At 39.8% G+C, this 26,404-nt stretch overlaps 2 protein-coding genes and 1 long non-coding RNA gene across 3 annotated transcripts; all 3 read right to left on the bottom strand.

Moving 5' to 3' along the window:
• Positions 1-337: 337 nt before the first annotated feature.
• On the bottom strand, positions 338-8,339 carry LOC134079751 (transient receptor potential cation channel subfamily V member 1-like). The gene is made up of 15 exons (XM_062535829.1): positions 8,131-8,339; positions 7,490-7,644; positions 6,281-6,433; positions 6,056-6,193; positions 5,678-5,976; positions 5,346-5,522; positions 4,468-4,641; positions 4,265-4,360; positions 4,100-4,170; positions 3,823-3,988; positions 3,398-3,464; positions 2,826-3,121; positions 2,590-2,711; positions 1,665-1,752; positions 338-361 (listed from the first exon to the last, which is right to left on the bottom strand). Exons 1-15 carry the CDS (start codon positions 8,337-8,339, stop codon positions 338-340), a joined length of 2,235 nt encoding a protein of 744 aa, XP_062391813.1.
• Positions 8,340-11,578: 3,239 nt separating this feature from the next.
• Positions 11,579-26,249, bottom strand: LOC134080012 (transient receptor potential cation channel subfamily V member 1-like). The gene is made up of 17 exons (XM_062536203.1): positions 25,602-26,249; positions 25,024-25,222; positions 18,176-18,424; positions 17,749-17,903; positions 16,935-17,087; positions 16,708-16,845; positions 16,324-16,622; positions 15,990-16,166; positions 15,697-15,861; positions 15,506-15,601; positions 15,338-15,408; positions 15,049-15,214; positions 14,837-14,903; positions 14,275-14,603; positions 14,068-14,189; positions 13,229-13,341; positions 11,579-12,147 (listed from the first exon to the last, which is right to left on the bottom strand). The coding sequence occupies exons 3-17, from the start codon at positions 18,397-18,399 to the stop codon at positions 12,044-12,046; spliced, it is 2,379 nt and encodes a 792-aa protein (XP_062392187.1). The 5' UTR covers positions 18,400-18,424; positions 25,024-25,222; positions 25,602-26,249; the 3' UTR covers positions 11,579-12,043.
• On the bottom strand, positions 19,340-20,818 carry LOC134080010 (uncharacterized). The gene is made up of 3 exons (XR_009939152.1): positions 20,683-20,818; positions 20,355-20,462; positions 19,340-20,230 (listed from the first exon to the last, which is right to left on the bottom strand). It is a non-coding gene; the product is annotated as an uncharacterized LOC134080010 (long non-coding RNA).
• Positions 26,250-26,404: the final 155 nt, after the last annotated feature.

Genomic DNA, 26,404 nt, shown 5'->3' with positions numbered 1-26,404 from the left:
ATCCCACCCCTCCGATTGAGCCCTGCTTACGGTGAGTTCCCAGACCCTACATCTTGATGTGGGTCTGGCTGGTCAGGCTATCCAGGCAGAACAGTGGAAACTAGATATTGAACTTATAACTTTTCAGGCCACTGCATGCTAGCCCAGCCCCTTAGCCAATACGCTACCACCGTCCCACGTATCAGAATCAATTCATAAGTGATGAAGAGTGACACATCTATCTGATTGCTGGTGAACTAAGACAGCAGTTATTCAATTAAATATGACTGTGCTGGCTGAGGGCTCATCTCTTCTCTTTGCTCTTGCGACTGATGAGGCCGACGATGAGTGAAGTCCCTCAGGACGCCTCGGAAGGTTCTTCCTGTTGGATTGAGTATAAAAAATGTATTAACACACTCACCCATTTCAAAACATATATTAGCTATGCTCCCATCCAATGCGTAACTGGTTTTTTTTGTAGATTTTTGCTGCTTTTTTTTGCCTTTATTGTGATAGGAGAGTGAGAGACTGACATGAAGTGATTGGGTGGAATCAGGAAATGACCTGGGTCAGAGTCGTGGGCACTTGCACCCAAATGTGGTACGAACGCTCTAACCAGTTGCACCACAGCATCCCCCTGTATTATAACTGTGTGTTGACATGTTTTGTTGTAAAACAAGTTGGTTTATCTATCTCCCCTCCACCCTTGTGAGGGAAAACCTCAACTCTTATGCTTTGAAACCAACTTAGGAAACAAATATGAGCAATAGCTTAGCATCACTGCAGTGTTGTGAACACAATTTTAGAAACTGCCACTATGCAGTTCATCCAGTTATAGCTCCTTTTGTTACCCGGTGATCAAACTGTTCCTTTGTAAACAAATAGAGCTCATCACAAAGACGGGAAGCGAAACCTTTGTGGTGAGTCAGAGTCAGCATGCAGTTATTTATGTTAATCCCAATATGAGGGTGCTCATACTGAGAGAGAGAGAGAGAGAGAGAGAGAGAGAGAGAGAGAGAGAGAGAGAGAGAGAGAGAGAGAGAGAGAGAGAGAGAGAGACACACAGAGTCAGACTCCCCATTCCTATATCATTTATCCTAACAGGTATCCTGAATCCTTAATTGCCAAAAATAACAAGGAAAGGGAATGAAATCATCAGCCAAGGCTGCCATTCATATCTACTAGGAGGTGTTCATGATCATGTTTATCTTCATGGTTATTTTTCTCCAAATTGACTTACAATGAGATCAATAAACACTACTTTAAATTTAAAATTAATGTTTAAAGTAGTCTACATTAGAACAATATCCATATTAGTAATAGACTAAAGAGAGTTTAAAAGAATAATAACAACACCAAACATACAAACAACGCCTAAGAAAGGAGAATTGATTTGTTAGATACAAGGGGCTATAAGGCGGGCAAAGTGCAAGATCTGTTAACAAAGTTTTTATGCATGAACTACTGTACAGCTATCGTGTTGCATGCAGGAGGTTTGAGTGGACTCATCATTGATGTGTGTGCTTAAGGCTTTATTCATGGTGATAAATTAGAGATTTTTCCTTGTCATTAAATCACCTTCAATTAAGACATTGCACTTTGCCCAGCATTGAAATTAGGGCCCATGTTCTGTGATAGGCATGAGCATAATTACAGAAATAGCCTATACCTCTCCTTGGACTGACAGGAGGCATCCAGACTTCTTGGTTCCCAGGATCCTCGTTGATGATGCGCATGTCGGCGTTCCACTTGTTCCAGTTTACTTCCTGAACTCTGAAATTAAGAAACATCACCATGCTTCACCAACTTTACTCATTGTTAGCATAAGTTCATGAAGACAAAAAAGTGACTTGGGCTACATACTGTATGTCAATTATATTACAAGGGCTATTGTACTCAGCGTGTGACTCCCGAGAGAAAACAACATAGGGTCTATTTACGGTAGTTAACAACTTCAAACTTTTGATTGAGAGCAAAACTATTTTACAGTTTTTCTTGAATGCTTTGACCTGCTTAAAGAAATCAGGAAATCATCACTGTCTCAGACACGTCTTGCAAATGTGTTAACCCTTTCTCATTGGATTGACACATTTTCCCCACCCTTTTGCAAATCAGTTAACAAAGATGCAATTCATCGCCCAAAACCGCACCAATTCACGTACAGTAATTTCCCGCATATAAGCCGCACTGTGTATAAGCCGCAGGACAGTGTTTTATGCAAGTTAAACGAAACAAAAGCATATTAACACCATATTAACTGCCCCCCTGTATTAACCTCATAGCTGAAGAAATTTTGCAAAATCAATGTATAAGCCGCGGCTAATTGTCGGGAAATTACGGTAATTTCCTCTCAATCAAAAGTTTGAAGTTAACTACCGTTAATAAACCCTCAGTTGTTTTTATACTCAAGGGCAAAATTGGAATTGAACTCACAACTTTTCCGACTACTCTACCACCACCCTGACTAGGAGTTAGAACTGCTAATGTGCCACACCTGCAGTCGTGTGGCTCTGATGTACATCCTTTAGCTAAAGCTTAGCTAATGTTTTCATCATGCCAGTGTATGTACAGTATGTATGCATATGTGGGTCAGCAGAATGTGTAGGTCACCTGAAGCACCAGCGGTGTTCCTCAACATTCCCCTTGCCCAAGACTTTCTCCACTCCAGAGCGAAGTCTGCGCTTCAAACACTTTGGTAGATGTCTTTCTATATCTAGGATGGTAGTGGCTCGCTGAGAACAAATGAAATCATAGGTACTGTACAACCATTGAGAATCATAAGGTGGTCTTCCAGAAGCACAGACATACTGTATATAGTAACGTTACAGCACAGACAGACACTGTACCTGTAGTCTCCAGATGTTTGTGCTTTCATCAGAAGTCCTCTGCACAGTTTTGCTCATGAGGGCGATGAGCATGTTGAGGAGTAAGATGTAGGTGAGGACGATGTAGGAGATGAGCAGCACATAGAACACCTCCTTGTAGCGGTACCGGTCAGTGAACTCCAGGTCCCCCATGCCAATGGTGAACTTGAACAGCTCCAGAGCGGTGGCAGTGAAGTTTGTAACAGATACTGTTTTGCAAGCGACTTGTGTTCCCTGTTCAGGTTGTTCCTGTGGTTTATCCAATAGAGTGAATACCGCTGTGGAAAAGACATTAAGATGGTTTACACAAAGGTAATGTACCTGATTCATGCTCTGGCTGAATGGCCCAACTCGAGGGCCAACTTTTCCTGTCTTACAGGTGCCAGTCACATCATCAACATCATGTAGTCACTTGTGCACCTCAAGACATTTTGAGAAATCCACTTACAGTTTGGCAGTTTTTTGGGAAACATAGCGAGGCAATTGTGGAAAAAAAAAACTAAAAAACATGAGGATGATAAGCTTTGAAAACATTTTGGAAGAAATCTGTGTACCTGCTGAAAATCCAAACAGGAACACCATGTAGACCACAAAGAAATGGAAAATGTCCCCAATAATAACCTAGAATGGCAAGAACATGGGTGATTATTTGAGAAACACTCAAAGTCTTCAGGAAACCCTGACACAAATATAAACAACTGCATTGTGGGCAGCCGTGGCCTACTGGTTAGGGCTTTGAGCTTGTAACCGTAGGGTTGCCGGTTCGATCCCCGACCAGTCCACGGCTGAAGTGCCCTTGAGCAAGGCACCTAACCCCTCACTGCTCCCCGAGCGCCGCTGGTTGGGCAGGCAGCTCTGGGTTAGTGTGTGATTCACCTCACTGTGTGTTCCCTGTGTGCTGTGTGTTTTCACTAATTTGGTTAAATTGGGTTAAATGCATCAAAAAAGAATATACTATATTCAATCCAATGAAATCCACCTTCTGTATCATGACTCCATAGATGCCCATGTTCTTAGACCCTCTGGAGTAGTAGAGTAAGTTGATCCATGTGAGAGCAAGACACAACACCATGCACCCAAGGTACTCTTTTCTACTACAGAAGTAGAGCACCGTGGAGGCCAGGAAAAGCACTGCCTGGATGAAACTGTAAGGCAGAAAATTAAATGTCAGTAAATCTCTCATAGGGAATCTTGTACCAACTACAAAATGTACCATTACAAAAGGAGTTCAGAGAGTGACTATAGGCGTGACTTACAAAAGGAGGTCGCATAAGCCATCTACTGGGAAACTTTCAATAGTTGGTCGTTTTCTTCTCAAATCTGATAACTTCAGAGAGTACACTGTTAGAGCTTATATATAAATAATATCTTGCCCCAAACTATTTTTCAAAAAGGGCTCCAATGTTAGTTGTGATACCTACCCCTTTTAAAAAGAAATACACAGAGCCCAAGAGAAGTATGACTTGTCCTGACAGAAGCAAGTGACCGTCTAGTGTTTTCTCTAGTGGATATGGTGGCTGGGACGGATGAAAGCAATAGTGCATATCAGACCAAATAGAGTTGGGGTTTTTTTCAACGCTATCAGACATGAATTATTAAGCTAAAGTGAATGACTGACCAGTACAGTTTGATTCGTTTGATTTGATTCTGGTTTCCAGGGATAGGTCACGATGGAGAAGATGCTGAGATATATCAGATAGACCACGAAATTGAAGAGAAATATTGGATGAGCAAATCTCCTCCACTTCTCCTCCAGCAGCTTATTGAGAGGCTCCACCTGAAGCATCTCCGGACGATTCTGGAATCACAGTTGATTTCCTACTTGAAGTATCTGTCTGTATGAATCTATACAATGTAGTGCATGAAATCTCAAATATTAGAGCTATAGGGTAGGCTACAGCCTTTGTTTTACTTTTAATTTTGATGTTATTTATACACCACATTGTGTTGTGAGTGGGGATGTACACAAATTCCTATAAAATTAAGTACAGTACATACCTATCAGGAACCTAAAGGTCAACTCAATACAGATTTCCTCATTATTAATAATAATATTTGGGCTATGATTTAATTAAAAATTATACAAATATTATATTAATACAAAATAATATAATTCTGATTTCTCCATCATATTGACTAGCCTGGTTAGCACCAGACAAATTTTAAAAGATTGGGTCTAGACAAGGTTCATTTAAGGTTCATCCATTTCCAAGGGGTGTCAGCAACAGTCACAGATCAAAATGCTTCTGGATGGAATTGGATATACCTTAAACCAATTAGAGCAATGAAGGAGATGACAAATGTGTGCCCAGGTTTTAAGAACATTGGAATGGCCTCTCTGCCAGACAGACCTGCAGAGCAGATTCAAATTTGCCAAAGGTTCGTCTGGGTCCCTCCAGGCTACATATTGACCCTTCTTCCACGACAAAATAAAAGGGTATCTACCCAATGGTCATGAACATATACAAAAAAAAAACATAGCAATTGTTCACATTGACTTACCGGGATTTCAGTGCCATAAACAATTATCTCCAGAACAGAGTTTTTCTCATAGGAGTCCAGTGATGACAAGTCATACAGTGAGGAGTAAACCGGCCCATAGACCCACTCCGTGAACTTTCTGGAAAGATGTCTGGTGTCCTTATCCTGGAACTCTCGATGCAACATGTGTTTAAACAACTTTTAAAAAAATCAAACAAGAAGGAAGAGGAGAGAAGAAGTAAGAGAATTGTTCAATGGGTTATGGATAAACAAATCAAGGTGTTATCAAAATAGAAGCCTTTTGCCAGGAATAATGCTTCTAGCAAACAAATGCAATTTAAATCTAATCTCACCTCAATCTTGCCTTTCTTGGCTGCTAGTTTAACTGGTGTGAGGCCCTGCTTGTTCTCAATCTCCTCCAGTTTGACTTTTGGGTGAAGCTGGGCAGCTCTGGTGAGGATGTGGTCATACATCTTAATAATAAAATCTGTATTTTCAGGGCTGTTATCTGCTACCATCACCAGGGCATGGAGTACTATGTTGCCCTGAGAGTCTGTCTCCCGCACATCTGCATTCTGGAATTGGTTGTCCAAAAGGAAGTCAACTATGTCTTTCTGGTTGGTGCAGGCTGCCAGCGAAAGTGGAAGCTCTCCTGCAAACACAAACCGCATGCTTTTATTTGATTATTGTGTTCAAATGGACATCATGGTCTGATCCCTTTGAGATCTCACCAAAATAGAAACAGGGTCCATCATGCAGTTGGAAGAACTTCCCACAGGCTTTGGCATGGACATCAGCTCCTTTCTGAACCAGAAGCTCAACAAATAATTGACTCCTCCTCTCAATGGCTACATGAAGGGCTGTCTGGCCTACAGGGGAGAAGAAAATACATCATGCTAATGTCTTGCATGCAAAAGGTTTTAACAATAATATGCATAATATGCATGAACTCCCACCTTTGTAATAAATGTCTGTATACGCTGCATTGACAAATTCCTTCAAATCATCCATCTTCTCCGCAATATCAAGGAGCAATGTTACTGTATGGTTTCTGCCTTCTTTCAGATTTAAGAGAGCTTTGAGTAGAGCAGTCTTTCCCTTGGACCGATCTACACAAAGTTAAGACACATTAATGATCAAACAAGAAAACTTGCAATTGTATAGGTAGTACAAAACTACTTTTTATCTGAGTCGTTGAATCATGAAAAGCATTTGAATCAATGATTTTGTCAAGGCCTGAAACAAATAAAATAAAATCATATTACACAACACAGAAGCAGTCAACGGTAAACTGGATACCATGAAACCAGTGGTAATGGAGAATGAATCTTTAAATCAACCTTTAAGGACACCACTTTTCTTTGTGATTGATGATGTATCAATCAGGGGTGAGAAAATCCCCAGTTAACCCACCTGTTAAGTATACACACACCTATGTTAAATTCCCACTGTGCCAGGCAGATTATTTTTTATTTTTTTTATTTTTTTTAATTTTGAAAGCCAGTTATTTCATATATCCAGCATACTATGCATCCTGATAAAGTTCCCTTGGCCTTTGGAATTAAAAGCCCCACATCATCACATACACATCACCATACCTAGAGATTGGCATGGAGTACTTTCAGCTATTAGGCTAACTGAAATAAAAACCATGTCAGTCTCTGGATATGGTGAAGGGTATATGGTGATGTGGGGCTATTTTAATTCCTAAGGCTAAGGGAACTTTATCAGGATGCATGGTACCCTAGATCCATTAAATACTGTAACTGGCTTTTAAGAATAGAAATCTGCCTGCCTCTATGGGAATTTAACATATAGGGTGTGTATACTTACGCCCCCTGTATTTTAAGAAAGAACATTTATTCATTGATGTCCTTATAAAGGCTGGGTTTCTCTTCATTTTATAAATTAAGGTATTAAGATCAATTTCCGAAAGATGAGTTTTATTCCTCTTTTAGTCAAGAAAGTACCTGCACACCTTGATAAGGTTGTTTTTTTTGCAGGTGCAGCTTTTTAAGGGTTCAAAATTATAAGGGGTAGGAAAAAGCACTTAATGACGTTTCAGCACTAGGCCTTCAACAGAGTAAAAGATTCCTCTTTTAGTCAACTTTAGCATTAAGCAGCGCTGTATGCTTCTGCTTTGTGAAAGTCAACTTCAGCCTTACATTCAGAGTCAGTCAGGTGCTTCATGGCCCGCTGCAGGTACTGCTCCAGTCCTTCGAGCTGAGCAACCTCTCCACTAGAAACTGCTGAAAAGAGCCTTTTCATGTCAAATTTGTCCTTGTCTTGGGCAGCTTCACCTGTTTTTCCTCTGAAGCCCCTGCACGAGAGGAGTTTTTTTATATGAAAAACTACAGTTTTTAGATAATTAGGTAAGGAGCCTACCTCCAACTTGTTATGAATCAGCAACAGAAAAGTCCAAACATGTAAAATGTCACCACATGTACTGTACAGTACATGAACTATTTTAATCAACACTTGTTGCTTTTGAGCCCAATCATGACCCTTTTTTACAGTACCAATTTTAGTAGTTAGCAAAGCATGTCAGTTAAATGTAGACAGCCTATGTTTGGGTGTATTACGGGAAAGACTCTTAAAATGGACTATCATCAACTTAGATCAGGGGTTCTCAAACTTTTGGTGGCAAGGCTTTCTTGTGGGGGAGAAGTTCTGATGATGCCCTCATACAATATACATTAAGCAAGCAACCCTTTGTACACTTAGATGCCATTTGTATTCTCTGAAGATAAATAAAGTTTTATATAAAGTGTAATGAATTTTACAAATTGTGTTGAATTCTACTCACTTGATGAAATGTTTGTTGATTTTGATCTTTAAGTCTGAAGTTGTCTCTTCTAGGTCTTCTTGATATTCAGAGTCCATAGGGCTCATGGCATTTTTAGATGAAGAGGCATTGCAGTCCTTTGCTTCCTGTCCTTTGCTTTGAGCACGCTCTTTGTCCATCCTATCGTCCACTTCCAGGGTGAACGGCCTCTTCTTTGTTGGTGTTCCCATTGTGCTGTCTTAATGCTATGACACCTGGATGTGGAAATACCCATATGTCATTGGCATGTAGCATGTAATGTTTCCAATATGCGGTATATATTCTATTCTATTCTTTGACTGTTTGTCTTGAAGTACTGCTTAGAGTTCAGCACACCTGAATATAGCAGCTTCAAGGGTGACTATGTCTGTATAAGGGACATTACAGAGTCATCTCCAGCACAGAAGGTAATCTGTGCCATCTGTCCCTGTGAACCATGCATGTATACTCCAAGATCAATGATCAATCCATCTATCATATAAAGCTCTTCAGCAATTCCATCAAACAGCCTCAGAAGCCAGGCCACTCTCATCTCTGGTCGTGGGAGAACATCAGCTAAATCATGTCTAAGTGAATGTTTTTTTTTTTTTCTTAAGTATATATTTTTGCCCTTTTTGCCTTTATTAGTATAGGACAGTGAAGAGGTACACAGGAAACAAGTGGGAGAGAGAGATGGGGTGGGATTGGGATATGACCGCAGGCCGGAATCGAACCTGGGTCCCCATGGGCACTCGGACCCGTAAATGGTACGGGAATCTCCCGAGAGCAAACTAAAAGCCTTTAAACGTTGACTAGTATTGATCTAATGTATTGCTCACTGCAGCAATACTACAAACCAAGGCAGTCATGCACTGTACAAAGAACTGAACAAATTCACCTTATTCTAAACAAGTCATCTTGATGCTTTGTCTGAGTTAAATTCAACTTATTCAACCTCACTCAACTTGTCTTAACACTTACAGTAACACATTGACACAATTTCACCTAGTCAAGGTAACATGATGCCTAGAAGTGAGTAAATTTGATGAAACCAGGCTACAAAGATGGTGCCCAGTTTGTAAAAAAAAACCCAGCCAAATGGGGGCGTTTGGGGCTGGCTGCAGCGCCCATGCCACATTTGAGTCCAAGTGTCCTCGGGCGCTGTAGCCTGCTGCACCACAGCGCCCCCATGTCTAAGTTAATGTTGAGGCACACTGTATCATTAAACTCCTGATCTAATGTATTAGATGTTCACTGCACGGCATAATTCCTCGTTATTTATTTATTTAGTTAATGTCTTCATATTCACGGCTGTTAAAAACCACAAACACTGCCTGAACAAATAAACATGAGGGGCCTCATTCAAAGCAGTGCGAGGAATAACACAATACCACGGAAAGCAATTTTCATTCCGATTGAGGTGTTATTCCGTTTCTAATCGGAATAGAAGTGTCCATGTAAATGCAGCTAATAGCTTTTTTATGAGAAATTTAGCTGGTGGGGTAATGGAGAGTAATCTCCCGAGAGCAAACTAAAAGCCTTTAAACGTTGACTAGTATTGATCTAATGTATTGCTCACTGCAGCAATACTACAAACCAAGGCATGCACTGTACAAAGAACTGAACAAATTCACCTTATTCTAAACAAGTCATCTTGATGCTTTGTCTGAGTTAAATTCAACTTATTCAACCTCACTCAACTTGTCTTAACACTTACAGTAACACATTGACACAATTTATAGTCAAGGTAACATGATGCCTAGAAGTGAGTAAGTGATGAAACCAGGCTACAAAGATGGTGCCCAGTTTGTAAAAAAACCCCAGCCAAATGGGGGCGTTTGGGGCTGGCTGCAGCGCCCATGCCACATTTGAGTCCAAGTGTCCTCGGGGACCCAGTTTTAGTCCTTCCCTGGACATACCCCGATCCCACCCCATCTCTCTCCCACTCACTTCCCATCTCTCACTATTCACTATCCTGTCACAATAAGGGCAAAGATGGCCCAAAAGACATACGTAAATAAGCAAGAAAGAAACGCATCGGGTTGACGTAAGACATTTCATTTTGACCAAAGGCCCTCCCACTATAGGCACAACCCTCCTGCCTCCTGAATGAGTATGAAAGCATCATATACTCACAGCCTTGTTGAACACCTTGGGCAGCGTGCTCTTCACCCACACGGAAGGGGTGGCTCTCCAGGCTGTGTTCAGCTGGACCTTGGCAGCCTGGATGAGCTGGAGGATCCTGAACACATCAAGCAGAGGCGATGGTGGTGATGATGATGATGATGATAATATTGGGGGGGGGGAGGGTGGTATAGCCACAACTAACAGCCGGGGGGGGGAGAGGGTGGTATAGCCACAACTAACAGCCTGCTCCACTTAAAGAGCCTGGACTTTATCAAGAGCATCAACCCTAATGGTGCATGGAATACCAGTACCATCATTTCAGTGAGTGCATTTACCAAGCTCTTTCATCCATTAAGACAGTTAGACCAGCCCTATATAGATTATATGCTAAAGTTGACTAAAAAAGAGGAATATAAAATCATCTTTTCAAAATGTATTTTAGTGGCTTAAGTAATAAAATGACCAAAAATCCAACCTTTAAGGACACCAATTTTCTTTGTGAATGAATAATGTATCATAAATAAATAAATGTTCTTCCCAAAATACTGGGGTCAAATATATAATATAGGGTTAACATAGGGGCAGGCAGTTTTTTTTATTTTTAAAGGCCACTTATTTTATGGATCCAGGATACCATGCATCCTAATAAAGTTCCTTTGGTCTTTAGAACTAAAATTGCCCAACATCATCACACACCCTTCACCATACCTAGAGATTGGCATGGTGTTTTGTTTTGTTCAATTAGCCTATTAGCCTGTTTGATGCTCATTGAGCTCAATGCAAATCGAAACCAGCTAATAGGAACCCCCATGGTTGGTTATTATAGGTTAAGGCTTCTTGATTTGGTCTCAGACCACAATTTATTAATTTCTACCCCATCCCATGGAACACACTGTTTTTCAGCATCTGAGCATGTTTGTGTGTCAAATAATATTGAATTACAGATAAATGCTTCCCAGATGGAGTGATTTATGTAATTTATTAATACGTTTCAGTCATTTACAGAAACAAATCACACACCCATACAATTAGTTCACACATGCATTTTTAATGAAGTCATCCATTAACAACCCCAACCCATCATGTCCCTTCCGAAGATTTCTCCTAGATCAAGGCTTATCAATATTATACAAAATAAACATCTGCATTTTCAGCCATATCTTGCCGTGGATGTTTAACACGGCCATTGAAGTCATTTACTGTAAACATTGCCAGGGCAGGGCAAAAAGCTTTATCAAAGACACATCCCAGCGCAATCACAGACTCTTCACCCCACCCCCCCCCCCCCTAAAACAACAATGCAATTCTATTGATATTACCTGAAATACACAATTAAATAACAAGACTTATAAATGTTTTTTTAAAAATGGAGATACAGCATTTTGGAACTAAACTCTTTTGTCACTCTTTCTTCACCGGCTGAACCTTTCCCATTACTTTCATTCTGTGTGTATACAGCTCATACAGTACAATCATATAGGTTGTTAACACCTGAAATGCTGTAGATAGATAGATACTTTATTGATCCCCAAGGGGAAATTCAAGGAAATTCATACAATTCTGTAGCATTCTAAGTCTATATAACTGCACCTGATACATAATTCTGTTATTTTACACTTCTTGTTAGATGCCGACTGCATTGTATTGCCTCTGTACTTATATTCTGCACAATAACAATAAACTGAATCTAATATAATCGCATTTAAAATCTTACAAAGTTGAAATATTTAAAAGTCTTGGATAAACAGTAACATTTGAAATTGCTGATTGGAGAACAGTAGTTATTTGATCAAGCGTGGCTGACTGAGAGAAGGTTCATCTCTTGTGCTTGCTGTTGCCTTTGAAGAGGCCGGCGCTGACTGAAGTCCCTCAGAAAGCCTCGCCAGCTTCTCTCTGTTGTAAGTATTGAGCATAAAAACATGTATTAACGCTCACACATCTCATGCTTTGAGTCTTACCGTGTACTTATGTTAAAATGTCTGGTGGCTTACTTTCACATTTATCAGTCTGACAACAGGCATTAGCTCAGCATCACCATTGTGTTAAGAATATAGATGTAGAATGTAGTTTCAGAAACTTCAGCAACGTTCTAAATAAAGGGTGGGCAGGATGTAGATCTTGTGCTCACCCAGATCCAGACAAAGAGCGAGTGAAAGGAAGTGAAACCCTTGTGGTGAGACATAACCAGCATGCAATTACGTATGGCAACCAAAAATGCATTATTGCAATATGTTGCTTAGATATAGGCCATTCAATGGCCCTCATTTTTTAAGTGTACAAACGAGGGCAGATTTGAGCGCAGGAATCACCTTATGACGGGGCTCACATGTGATTCATGAAACCTTTGCATTGCTCTAATTTTAGCTAAAGACTGAACGTATATTGGTAAATGTGGCGGCTGAAAACAAGCGCAATTTAAATACCCCACCCAAAATATTCCATGAATTCTTCAACTTGCTTTGAATGTTAGATGGTCAGGTGGCATTGTTTAGTTTTAAATTCTACACTCAATACCACACTACAATAACAACATTATAAGCTGTGTTAGTGAAGGATGCCAGAAAATTTAAAAACTATCTTGAACACTAAGTCAACTCATTTGTGCTCAATGTCTGACAGGACATGAGGATGAAGTCCAAAATTACTTTAACTTGTCACAGAGAAACAACTCAAGTAGGCTGCCAAATAGCCTTCTTCAACTCCCCTCAAAGTGAACCGGCTGAGCTAACTGCCATGTCTCAAAACTCCCTGTTTGATCTACACTAGTTTAGCCCTCAAAAGAACAACATAGTATGTTAATAATATTAGTTTAATAATTGACATTACAGCTTCCCCTATTTCAAAGAGCAGCATCCACCACTGATGTTATTCTATTGCTGCAAGTCGCTTTTGATAAAAGCTACTTGGATAAAAGCGTCTGCAAAAATGAATACATGTAAATAATTGTCATGTAAATAGATGACCACTAAATTACCTCTCTCTGGTCTGCTAGGTGGGGGCAATGATATCCTGAAGTCTTGAATCCCAGGATCTTCATGGATTTTACCCAAGCAGGTATTCCATTTGATCCAATTGACTTCCTCCACTCTGGAATCAACAAATAACACACACACACACACACACACACACACACACACACACACACACACACACACACACACACACACACACACACACACACACACACACACACACACACACACACACACACACACACACACACACACACACACACACACACACACACACACACACACACTAATTTTCAGATCAATTCCCCACATTGAAACTACATTGCTGAGTCCATGGTCATGGAAGTGGGCTGTGGACCACTGGTTGAAGACCACTACTCTAATTGGCCATTATTAGTTATAACCAAACCATTGTGTTCATGAACACAAATGGGTAAAACAGGGCCTGTATTTGGTTGTGTACAGAGTTATTATGTCACGTATCCGTATGCAGTCATGTGGCTCTGCTGTATTCTGTAGCATGCAGCAAGCATACATGTGTTCACTGTGCTCTGTGTTGTATTGTGTCGTGTCATTGATGCAATGATGCTGTGTGAACATGAGCATCAATTCTTAGTTTCCCTCTTTGGTTAATGTTAGCGTGAAATATACAGTGCTTAAATCCTTAGTGGCCCTCTTTGGTTAATGTGAGCACAAAATATACATTTTTAGTGTTAAGATGTGCCATCTGTTTCATTATAAACATGTCTTACTACTTGTGCTAGTAGTACTAGTCTTGAACTAACAGCAAGAAAGACATATCCTTTAAAATCATTTAGATAACATTTTAAATGTGACTTACCTGAAGCACCAGCGACGGTCCGCTCCATTGCTATTGCCCAGGTCTTTCTCCACTCCAGAGCGAAGTCTGCGCTTCAAACACTGTGGTAGACGTCTTTCTATATCTAGGATGGTAATGGCCCTCTGGGAATGCATGAAAACACAGGTGCAAACATGACGGTTCTTGTGGATCATTAGGACCATGCAAGAGTACAGAAAGAAACTATACCTGTAGTTTCCAGATGTTTGTGCTTTCCTCGGAGGTCTTCTCCACTGTTTTGTTCATGAGGGCGATGAGCATGTTGAGGAGTAAGATGTAGGTGAGGACGATGTAGGAGATGAGCAGCACATAGAACACCTCAATGTAGCGGTACCCATCAGTGAACTCCAGGTCTCCCATGCCAATGGTGAACTTGAACAGCTCCAGAGTGATGATCTGAAAGGTTCTGGCAGTTGGCTTTGTGCAATTGGTGGAGTCAATGTCTTCAAAAAAACGTGTTTTTTTTGGCACACATTTGGCATTGTCTGGTGTTTGTTTATCCAGTAGAGTGACTATTGCTAGGGGGTAAAGACAAATAAGATGGCAAAGGTAATGTAACCAACATATTTTCATTGGTATGGCCTTTAAACAGTGCGGATATGAGCTTTGGACAGTAATGTAATGGTTACGTGATCTTGTATCTATCTTCATTACAGTATGTGATCAATCATAGGAAATATGAATTGACATATTTCCTAATAAGATTTTTCCAAAACGTAATGTCTAAGCTTTTAGTGTGAAATCTGTGTACCTGCTGTGAATCCAAAGAGGAAAACCATGTACACAGAAAGGAATCGTAAAATGTCGCCGACAATCATCTAGAAAGACAAGAAATTGTGCAATATTTGAAATGAACTCATCACAAACACAAACACAGTATGGCACAAACACAAACACAGTATGGCAACCATAGATATATATAGGTAGATACCGCATTGTATATATGTCTATGATGGCAACTACCTTCTGTATCATGACTCCATAGATGCCCATGTTCTTGGAGCCTCTGGAGTAGTAGAGCACGTTGACCCAGCTGAGAGCAAGACACAACACCATGCACCCAAGGTACTCTTTCCTACTACAGAAGTAGAGCACCGCGGAGGCCAGGAAAAGCACCGCCTGGATGAAACTGGGATTTGGGTCGGACGCAAAAAAGATTGTGTCTGTTAGAATTTCTTGAAAAAGCGGTCAATGTCCCACTATTTAAAACATCTATTTTTTATTTTAAAAACACTTTTTTTCTGGGACTTACAAAAGCAATTCATAGAAGCCATCTATTAACAAGGTTTCCAGTGTTGGACGTTTTCTTTTCAAATCTGATAACTTGAAAGAGAATGGAATTTATGTCATTTCTGTCCTACAGAGAGACTGCAACAAACTATTTAATAACAATGGTTCCCATGTTAGGTGTGATACAAACCCCTTTGATGAAGAAGTAAACCGAACCCAAGAGAAGTATGATTTGCCCTGATACAAGAAAATAATTCTCCAATGTATTCTCCAGTGGGTATGGTGGCTGGGAGAAATGAAAGCAGTTGGGCAAGTCAGACCATTCTGTCTTTTCAAAGCAATCAATTATGAAGTGAAAAACAAACCAAGTGAATGACCAACCAGTTGATCTGATCTATCTTTCCTGAGATAGGCCCCAGTGGTGAAGACACTGAGGTATATCACATAGACCACAAAAGTGAAGATAAATATTGGATTAGCAAATCTCTTCCACTTCTCCTCCAGCAGCTGACTGAGTGGCTCCACCTGAAGCATCTTCAGACGATTCTGAAATGATAGTATACGTAATTATGGTATGGCATGTCTAGAATTTTTTAATCACTCAACTATGATCTTGACCCAATATGATGTGTATGTGCATAATTGCCATGAGCACAAGCAAAATGCAGACTTACCGGGATTTCAGTGCCGTAAGCGATTATCTCCAGAACAGACTTTTCCTCATAGGAGTCCAGTGATGACAAGTCATACAGTGAGGAGTAAACAGGCCCATAGGCCCACTCCGTGAACTTTCTGGAAAGATGTCTGGTCTCCTTATCCTGGAACTCTCGATGCAACATGTGTTTAAACAACTTAAAAAAAAAAAAAAACAAGCAAGAAGGGAGAGGAGAGAAGAAAGAGAATTATTCAATGGGTTATAGAGAAAAACATCAAGGTGTATCAAAATAAAAGCCTTTTGTCACGTATAATGCTTCTAGCAAACAATGCAGAATTCTAATCTAATTTTACCTCAATCTTGCCTTTCTTGGCTGCTAGTTTAATTGGTGTGAGGCCTTGCTTGTTCTCAAACTCCTCCAGTTTGACTTTTGGGTGAAGCTGGGCAGCTCTGGTGAGAATGTGGTCATACATCTTAGTAATAAAATCTGTATTTTCAGGGCTGTTATCTGCTACCATCACCAGGGCATGGAGAACTATGTTGCCCTGAGAGTCTGTCTCCCGCACATCTGCATTCTGGTATTGGTTGTCCAACAGGAAGTCAACTATGTCTTTCTGGTTGGTGCAGGCTGCCAGCGAAAGTGGAAGCTCTCCTGCAAACATAAACCGCATGCTTTTATTTGGTTGCAAATGTTGAGCTAAGATCAACATCAATGTCTGATCCCTTTAATATCTCACCAAAATAGAAGCAGGGTCCATCATGCAGCTGGAAGAACTTCCCACAGGCTTTGGCATGGACATCAGTTCCTTTCTGAACTAGAAGCTCAACAAAGTATTGACTCCTTCTCTCAATGGCTACATGAAGGGCTGTCTGGCCTGAAGGGGAGAAAAACAATATCATAATATCTGATTGTGTCCCGATTTAAAACATGTCCAATTTTTCAAAATATTCACTAAACTCTCACCTCTGTAATAAATGTCTGTATACGCTGCATTGACAAATTCTTTTAAATCACCCATCTTCTCCGCAATATCAAGGAGCAATTTCACTGTGTCATTTCTGCCATCTGTTAGATTTAGGAGAGCCTTGAGCAGAGCAGTCTTTCCCTTGGAACGATCTGCACAAAGTTAGAAAGGTTCATGATCAAACATGAGGATATGATTGCAAAAATAGTAGCCTACATTGATTAGTGTTGGAAAAAGTGTTTGAATTATAGAGGTGAAAAGTTTGGATGCAAAACAGTCACACAGCACTGACACAGTAAACATACAGGACATGAGGAAATCAGCAGTGTCTGGTGTCAGTATTGATGTGGTACTTGAATGGGAGACCTCCTTCGAAAACGAAGTTGCTGATGGAAGTGGCATTGCTAGCGATCCCAATGGCCCAGTGCAGTGACGGGGAACACTGCTGTAGGAGAAGCCGTCCTTCAGATGAGACGTTAAACTGAGGTCCTGACTCACTGTGGTCATTAAAGATGTCATGGCATGTATTGCAAAAGAGTAGGGGGTTCCTCTGTGTCCTGGTTAAATTCCCAAAGTGGCACATTCATTTTGTCCCCCTCACTCTCCACCTCAAGTTGGTGTGTGGTGAGTGTTCTGGCACAAAATAACTGCTTTGCATCACCCAGCTACACATTGGTGGTGGTTAGTGAGGTTTACCATCACTGTAAAGTGTTTTGAGTGCCTTGAAAAAATCGCAACACAAATCCAACACCACTTCCAGCAGCAACTTAGTTTTCTAAGAAGGTCTCCAATCCAAGCAAACTTCAGCCTTACATTCAGAGTCAGACAGGTGCTTCATGGCCCGCTGCAGGTACTGCTCCAGTCCTTCGAGCTGAGCAACCTCTCCACTAGAAACTGCTGAAAAGAGCCTTTTCATGTCAAATCTGTCCTTGTCTTGGGCAGCTTCACCTGTTATTCCTCTCATCCCCCTTCATGACAAGAGATAAGTGAAGAAATGTTGCTTTCGTAATATTTTGAGAATATATGAACAACAATATGCAATTAGATGTGACAAACATTTAAGGTGCCACTGCCACTGAGTATATCATGTCAAACATTTTATACATGTGTACGAAATGAAATCCCGATGTAGTAGGGTGAAAACATTGCTTTTAAGAACAATGTCAAGATCACTGATTGCAATGACTTACAAAGAGAAATTAACGTTAGGAGTTATGATGAACTACATATCACAACTCACTTCATGAAATTCCTGTTGATTTTAATCTGTGAGGAGGGCTCTCCAAGGTCCTCTTGATATTCAGAGTCCATAGGGCTCCTTTCCTTTTTGGAGGCACCCACACCAAATGCAGAGGTCCAGTGATCCTTTTTGTCCTGCTCTTTGCTCTGAGCACGCTCTTCGTCGGTCCTGTCATCCACTTCCAGGGTGAATGGCCTCCTCTCCTGGTTCTTTGGTGTTGCCATTGTGTCGTCTGAAATACGATGATGCCTTGATGTGTAAATAAAGTAATATTAGGAGGTCATCCCCAATTCATGATCTACATAACACAGTACATCTTTCTAGCTTCCATTGTCTATCATTTAGCCATCTTACATATTGCATTCACACATACTGTACACGCACACTACCACACTTGTCCGCTTCCCTTGATCAGTAAAAGCCAGTTGTAACTAAATAATAGAAGAACCGTCAAATCAAATGAGCTAAAACATACATGTGTGTGAAGAACATGGCGTGTTCACAATGCTTCATTAACAGGTGAAACTATCACATTAGTACCCTGGAAATCCAGAGTTCTCGCGAGAGCACAATTTGAATTGTGTCTGTAAGATACTCTGGCAATGAGCAATGATGCACATTACTTTTACCCTAGGCCAGAGCGGTAGATAAAACAGAGTGGCGTCACTCCCATAGACCTGGAAATGGCAGCGCTTTTTCCAGGCTATTTCCTCGTTATGGGACTTTTGGAACTATTTACAGCCAGTCTCTTGGTCAGTAGTCAATGAGTTAATTGATTACACCTTCCACCATCCAGAAGTACATCCCACCCTCCTGCGATTCAGCCATTCAGCACAGGTTTTTTGGAACTTTCGATCGTGTGGCAGCAACATCAAACACTCTCAGAAATGGAAGTACCAGTGTGTACCTAAAACGGTACAAATGCTTGTCGCTGGGGCAGTACCCTTTTGAAGTACAATAATGTACCCCTAATGCAGGTACCGTTTGGTACCCTAGCCATTTGTACCCATCAAGGTACACTTGTGTACCTGCAATGACCGAAATGTACCTGTGTATATCATTACAGCATAGCAGCCTTAAAAGGTACTAATCTGTACTTTAAGGGTACAACCCCAGTGAAAATTTAAGGTGGTATAATTGAAATGTATTCACACAACCAGTAAGTAAATTAAAATGTTTATTCTGAGAGAAAAATCACTTTGTGATATTACACACAATACTCCACATGAATACAGGTACATAAAAGTTAACACATTCATATCAAAACATCAAAGTATCTTACATTAATCAATATGCATATTAACGTAAAACATGTTGTAACTCTTTATGTAAGTGTAAATATAAAACAGTTTGATCTCCAATATTTTGCTTCCACATTGTGTTTATATGCAGAGGGAAAAAAATGATTAACTTGCACCATAGGTGATCAACATTAATAACCTTGATCTATATTATACCAATATTTGAGTTAACCACTTCACACAAAAAAACCTTGCATGCTTTTAAGTTCATGTTAATACTAACATATGAGATGAAAATGTAGTATCTGCTTACCGTCACCATTACAAATGCATTAAAATGTTACAAGAGAAAAGCTCCCAGCACTATCGCATCTTGTGCTTGTCACTTAAGGTTTTTACAAAACTAACATTGTCCTTGCAGTAACTTTGCAGTTGCTATAATCTTAGAATTCTCATGTTTGGATTCACAGTGCATACACTAATTGAGTAAAAGATACGCGTCTTGAAGTGTGATACAATGAGTCACAATGACATCATTGAGTAGTATCTCAGAAAACAATGTGAAAGCCTAAGCAAATATTAGCAAGCCTATAAACATATACAATATAAACACACTCCAATCCTTCCATTTGGGTAGAATGAGGCGTGCCATTAAAAAGCCAAGAGTCTCAAAAGGCACTAAAGTTCAATATCAAAAACTGGCAGAAATCCAACAAATTCTTCAGGAGGACTTCGACTGGAACCTTACTTGATCTACAGGACGTTGACATATTTTCAAGCAGTGGTATCACCAATGACAGCAGGGGTTGTACGTCTGTTGAAAGCAAAATGTAAACACAAACCTCAGAATTAGATATTTTCAACCACACAAATAAATAGCCTCAGACAGATTGTGTAAAATACACATGTATGCAACTACAGTATGTCAATCCACTCACCTGGCATAGATCATTGCTAAGTCATTGCAAGTTCCGTGGACTGTCTGACTCTCCCAAAACTTCTCCATACATCCTTTTCACCTTATATTCATAAAGCTGCCCGCTCCGCTATGCGTTTGAGAGAGAAATGGCATATGCAATACATTAATGTAAATTAAAAAAAATGACACAATGAAACAGCACAAGATGACCCTAAGCAATACTTTCTCCTGGACAAACTAAACAATCTAAAAATTGTCTGTATTATTTTCATTTCTATGTGTATTTAACATCAATAAGAAAAATACTATCAATACACTAAGAAAAACGACCAAGTTGTGTTACTTACGTAGCCATTCCTTCAGTAAAAGCAGAGCCATAGTTTTCTCTATCACTCTGAGTAGAGGTACTTCCACACGCCAACATTCTGCCTTGGTGGTTATCTGTGTGAGAGGGATTAACGTTAGCAGCTAGCAGAACCATAAGGTTGGTTCATAAGGTTAGGTTACTAGCGAGTGCTAATGTTAGCCTTTAAGCCAATTTGACTCAACAGCAGAGGTGGGACAAAGTCATTGTTTGGCAAGTCACAAGTTAGTCTCAATTCATTGCCCTGAAGTCCCGAGTCAAGTCCCGAGTCAAGACAGGCAAGTCCCGAGTCAAGTCCAAGTCAAAGGCCAACAAGTCTCAAGTCAAGTCCCAAGTCCTACTGTCTGACTTTCGAGTCCTTTCGAGTCTTTTTAAAAATCGAGTGAAACAGGTATTTTGTCAATTGAATTTGTGTGTGCTGGAGAGGTTGAGATGCAAATCTGTCCAGCAGAAATGTCAAATGGTATCTCTAGCACATTCTCAATGAAATATAGGCCCTATGTGTTAAAATATGTGTTCAATTTGTTAAGAAACCACTGATAGGCCTACACAAGCTGAAATAGTTTTATAACATGTGACCATGTTTATTACATTACGAAAATGTAGGCAAAACCGTATTGCCATAAGGGGGATACAGATAACTCACAGCAGTGGCAATTTAGTCTCTGCTCAAACCTCCAGTCCACACACACAGAAAATGGTGTGTCTTGTGTCTATTTCATATTTTGAATTCACAAACTTTACATATTTTGTTAACAATTTATAGTATTTTAGGATCTGCATAATTACTTATAGCTAAAAATATTCAGTAATTTGAATACTTCATATTGATTACACTTGTCTTTAATGATATTACAGGGTGGTGTGTAGGTCTAATTGAGTGCCTGTCACTTTAAGAAGTACGTTAACGTAATTAGGTTTCATTCGGTTAGAAAAATAGTCACACATAGTTCAAGGATATACGTTTTCATTAAATAAAATGAATGTTCAAAAAACTGACAAGGTAAAGAAAATATTTCTGATGTCATAGTAAAATATCTAGCAATGTTAACTTCTATGATTTAGGTAGGTTACCGTGGCATGGCATTGTTGTCCCGTTCACTTTTTCCTTGGTCATGTTTAATTGGGTGGGTGCTTAACTTACTCTACCATGACATGGAGTTTGATATGTATCCAATGAGTAACAACCAGTGCTCAAAATAAAACGTTATGGTAGCCTATTCTCCTCCTGATAATCTTAGTGGAATGGATTTAATGTGAATGTACATAAAAAGACGCAGTGGCTATATGATAGTACAGCTCACGTTTGAGGTGAAAATGTTCCACCTTTTAAAAGCCTAATCCTAATCGTGGTTAAATCCATCAATTAGACAACAGAATCAGTAGGGTAGGCTACCAGTTTGTTTTCATAGTAGCCTACCAGGCATATGTCGATGAAGCTGGGAGGAATTTAACAAGTTCTACACAGTCATTCGTTTCTTGTTGGTCTCCACGTAATTTTTGTAGGCAGACGAATTAACGAAATAATCTTAGGTATCATTTTGTTGGAGCATTCACGTCCGTTGTCTGGCCCTGCGTGTTGTCTAGCTTGTTCCGCGTGGTTGGCCGCTGTCGAATCAAAACAATCTAGGCTACAGTAAGTGATTTGATTGGATTTTGTGCCGAATACGCGCATTGTCTCACGCACAGCCGCACACACATAAATAAAGTCCGTGTCTACATTTTGTCTTTTTGTCTTTCGTTTTTTTTATGGGAAGTAGCAAGTCTTTACAAGTCAATAGGCGCAAGTCCAAGTGAAAGTCCGAGTCATTGATGTTAAAGTCCAAGTCGAGTTGCAAGTCTTTTTATATTTTGTCAAGTCGAGTCTAAAGTCATCAAATTCATGACTCGAGTCTGACTCGAGTCCAAGTCACATGACTCGAGTCCACACCTCTGCTCAACAGTATTCACTAACTTCACATTAAAATGGGAAACAGTGATAAAACACACACAAAATACCTTTCCTTAACATCTATCATGATAGTCATGCATTACCGAAGGCGTTTGAACACCGTTTAAAAATATTCATAGCTAACATAGGCTACGTTGCTAGCGAATGCTAATGTCAGCCTATTATGCCAACAATTTGACTCAGTTAACAGTATTCAATATTTACAAACCCGAATTTCGACAAATTGCAACTATACCTTACCTCATGCATTACTGAAGGCATTTGAACACCGTTTCAAAATATCTGAATATAGCTAACATGACATGGGCTACGTAGCTAGCGAATGCTAATATGTTAGCCTTTAAGCGAACAATTCGATTCCGTTAACAGTATTCAACATTTACAAACTGAATTTCGATAAATTGCAACTACATCTTACCTCTGAATAGCGTTGCCTCCTGTTCCATAAAGATTATGCCAGCACCACAGCACGTTTCCCCACACCAAGCTCCTCTGCTGAAAACTGCTCCTCCATTACTTTGAGTGAGACGAAAAAATAACGGTTGCTCCCGAATCTCCTCCCCTATCAACTTCTGAGTGACAGTCCATGGGCTTTTTGTACCCATAGGTACAATATGGTCCCTTGGTGAAAAGGTACATTATTTATGTACCCGAAATGGTACCTATTAGTACCAATACAAGGTACAGGGTCAAAATTGTACTTGAAAGAACGAAAATGTACCCCAACAGTACCCCTATTTTTGAGAGTGAAGAGTGTCGCAACTCTCTCTTTCTATGGCTCTGCCCCAGGCAACGCAGGTAACCAATCAAATCGGAGTATCTGATATAGGCGGGCCAGAGGAAAGCTAAACTGATTACGACAGCGCTGCAACATTCAAAGTCAGTAAACATTGGTCATATAATATGTTATCCAATTCCATCGAAGTGCAGAATCAGTCAGAGTAAACATTGGTCGCAGCGTTAGCCAATTGCGTACAGTGAGATTTTCAAATGCATGCTTGGTGCCGCCCCTCGAGTTGGGCCATTACATTATTCATGGCCAGACCCTTAATTACCAGGGTCTGGATTTTCCAGACTATCACATTAGTACATTTGTAGCATTCAAAACAACCTGACATACAGAACAGAAACCTTTAAAATACCGACTTGAGGAAATGAGTACCAGTGTATCTGTACACAATGATGACTCAGAGGTTTAGTGTTGCTCAGAAACTTGAGAGGCCGACTTGTTGATATTGCATTTCCGCTCCGTTCGATTATCTTGATTTTGGTAAGATTTTTTTGATTGAAACAAGCAAGATCTTAAACCTAAACATCAAATCAAATTGGCGCTTTTACACTGGAATCATGCATAAGTTCTCACCCCTTGTGATCAGAATCTCACATTGTTTACATTACAAGTTGATACCTTTGCTTCTAGTCCCAACAGACCTTACCAATAAAACTTTTTTGCTGACAGACATACAGTGAGGAGCACATGTATTTGATACCCTGCTAAAACAGGAATATAAAATCATCATTTGACAATTGATCTTAATGCCTTAACTCAAAAAATTAGTACAAATCAAACCGCCAAGGACACCAATTTTCTTTGTGATTGAAGAATGTATCGTAAATAGATAAATGTTTTCCTTAAATGCTAGGGGAAGGAAGTATTTGACCCCCTATGTAACCCTATGGGAATTTAACACATAGGGTTAACATAGGGGCAGGCAGATTTTTATTTTTAAAGGCCAGCTATTTCATGGATCTAGGATATTATGCATCCCGATAAATTTCCCTTGGCCTTTGAAATTAAAATAGCCCCACATCATCACATACCCTTCACCATAGCTAGAGATTGGCATGGTGCTTTTTCCAGTAGGCCTATTAGCCTGTTTGATTTGCATTGAGCTCAATGAGCATCAAACAGGCTAATAGGCCTACTGGAAAAAGCACCATGCCAATCTCTAGCTATGGTGAAAGGTATGTAATGATGTGGGGCTATCTTAATTCCAACGGCCAAGGGAACTTTATCAGGATGCATAATATCCTGAATCCATAAAATAGCTGGCCTTAAAAAATAAAAATCTGCCCGCCCCTATGTTAACCCTATGTGTTGAATTCCCATAGGGTTACATTGGGGGTCAAATACTTACTTCCCCCTAGCATTTAGGAAGAACATTTATTTATTTACGAAACATTCTTCCATCACAAAGAAAATTGGCGTACTTAGCGGTTTTATTTTTACTCAATTTTTGAATTAAGACATTAAGATCAATTGTCAAATGACGATTTTCTATTCCTCTTTTTAGGCAACTTTAGCATGGTATCAAATACATTTTCTCCTCACTGTATAACAATTACAGATACATACAATACGAAAAGTCATACCTGAGATTAAGAGAACCTGGTCCCTTTTATGTAACTGTCACATTAGTGAGTCTTGTTTAACAGCGATGCGCTCACAGACATCTCTTTTTATATCCTCCTCAAGTTGTTGGAGCTTCCTGTTATACAGCTTAAACGATTCACAGGGCAGAGTGGTTGGATCTGTGGTCATGAGGCTGTCCCTGCTGCTTATGATGCTTGCCTGCATGCACATAAAGGCATTTTATTACTGATTACATGGTGAATTAATTTGGCTTTGGCAATTATTCTATGCATTTACACACAATTGTCCTGTCACTGTTTAAACAGAAATTTACTTTAGATTAACTATTAAGATTAGATTACTAAAACACCATTGACATACCTAGTACAAATATACAAAGTTTGTCGACATGTGAAATTAAGGTATATTCATATAAAAATATGTTATGCAACTATCATCTTAGAAAACAAATAGCAGGCAACTGAATTCAAGTTAGTTTCTTAGAAAAGAACAATCTAAAATGTGTCAAAGAAACGTAATAAATTAATAAGAAAGAAAATATAGGTTAAAATTATTTTGACTGGTCTGTGCGCCTTACGCAAGCAAAGAGGGGAGTGAAGAACCGGTGATGCATTTGGCAGTTTTCACCACCCTCTGCAGTGCTTTTCAGTGGTGAGCAGAGCAGTTGCCATACCAAATTGTGACACAATTGGTGATGAGGATGCTCTCGATGGTGCAGCGGTGGAAGTTCACCAGGATCTGGGGAGACGGGTGGACTTTCTTTAGTCTCCTCAGAAAGAAGAAATGCTGAGTCTTCTATAGATCAGGATAGAGGTGTGGAGGGTCCAAGAGAGGTCTTCAGTGATGTGGACACCCAGAAACTTGAGGCTGAGTTATAACACCTTCTTCAGCCTGCCATTGTGACAGTAAACTCAACAAACATTATATTACTCATAGAATATATTACTATAGTAATATGTTATTTATTACTGATAGTTCCATCTGTAAGTAGCCTTTGTGCCATAGAGCATTATCACATCTTTTTTTACATAACCTGTATACACATGGGTTGGCTTTAACCCTAGCAACCATGCTATTTACCATAGTAACCACTACAACATCTTAATTATCCTAGCAACAGCCTACCAACCACCATTATAATGTGACCCTAGAAACCACTATAGCAACTAACATGACTGTCCTAGCAACCACAATAGCATTAACTGCATTACTTTGCCAAGCAAACAGCATACCTAGCAACACCCTAGCATCCATCCTAATTACCCTAGCAACAACCTAGCAACTATCTTAATTTCCTTGGCAACAACCTCGCAACCACCACAATTATGTCAAACTAGCTATCACCATAGCAATCAACATGATTACCTTAGTAACCAGCAT

The sequence above is a fragment of the Sardina pilchardus genome, chromosome 5, assembly GCF_963854185.1.
Source record: "Sardina pilchardus chromosome 5, fSarPil1.1, whole genome shotgun sequence".
In the NCBI taxonomy this organism is placed as follows: domain Eukaryota; kingdom Metazoa; phylum Chordata; class Actinopteri; order Clupeiformes; family Clupeidae; genus Sardina; species Sardina pilchardus.
The sequence above is the reverse complement of the archived record's forward strand: the minus strand, read 5'-3'. Positions and strand labels throughout refer to the sequence as shown.

Coding starts and splice junctions, on each gene's coding strand:
- LOC134079751 (XM_062535829.1), bottom strand. CDS start 8,339: ATGGGAACACCAACAAAGAAGAGGCCGTTCACCCTGGAAGTGGACGAT. Junction 7,645..8,130: donor ATCAACAAACATTTCATCAA/GTGAGTAGAATT, acceptor CCTCTCGTGCAG/GGGCTTCAGAGGAAAAACAG. Junction 3,122..3,397: donor CCTGTTTGGATTTTCAGCAG/GTACACAGATTT, acceptor TCTTTTCCACAG/CGGTATTCACTCTATTGGAT.
- LOC134080012 (XM_062536203.1), bottom strand. CDS start 18,399: ATGGCAACACCAAAGAACCAGGAGAGGAGGCCATTCACCCTGGAAGTG. Junction 16,846..16,934: donor TACAGACATTTATTACAGAG/GTGAGAGTTTAG, acceptor TCTCCCCTTCAG/GCCAGACAGCCCTTCATGTA. Junction 16,167..16,323: donor CCAAGAAAGGCAAGATTGAG/GTAAAATTAGAT, acceptor TTTTTTTTTAAG/TTGTTTAAACACATGTTGCA.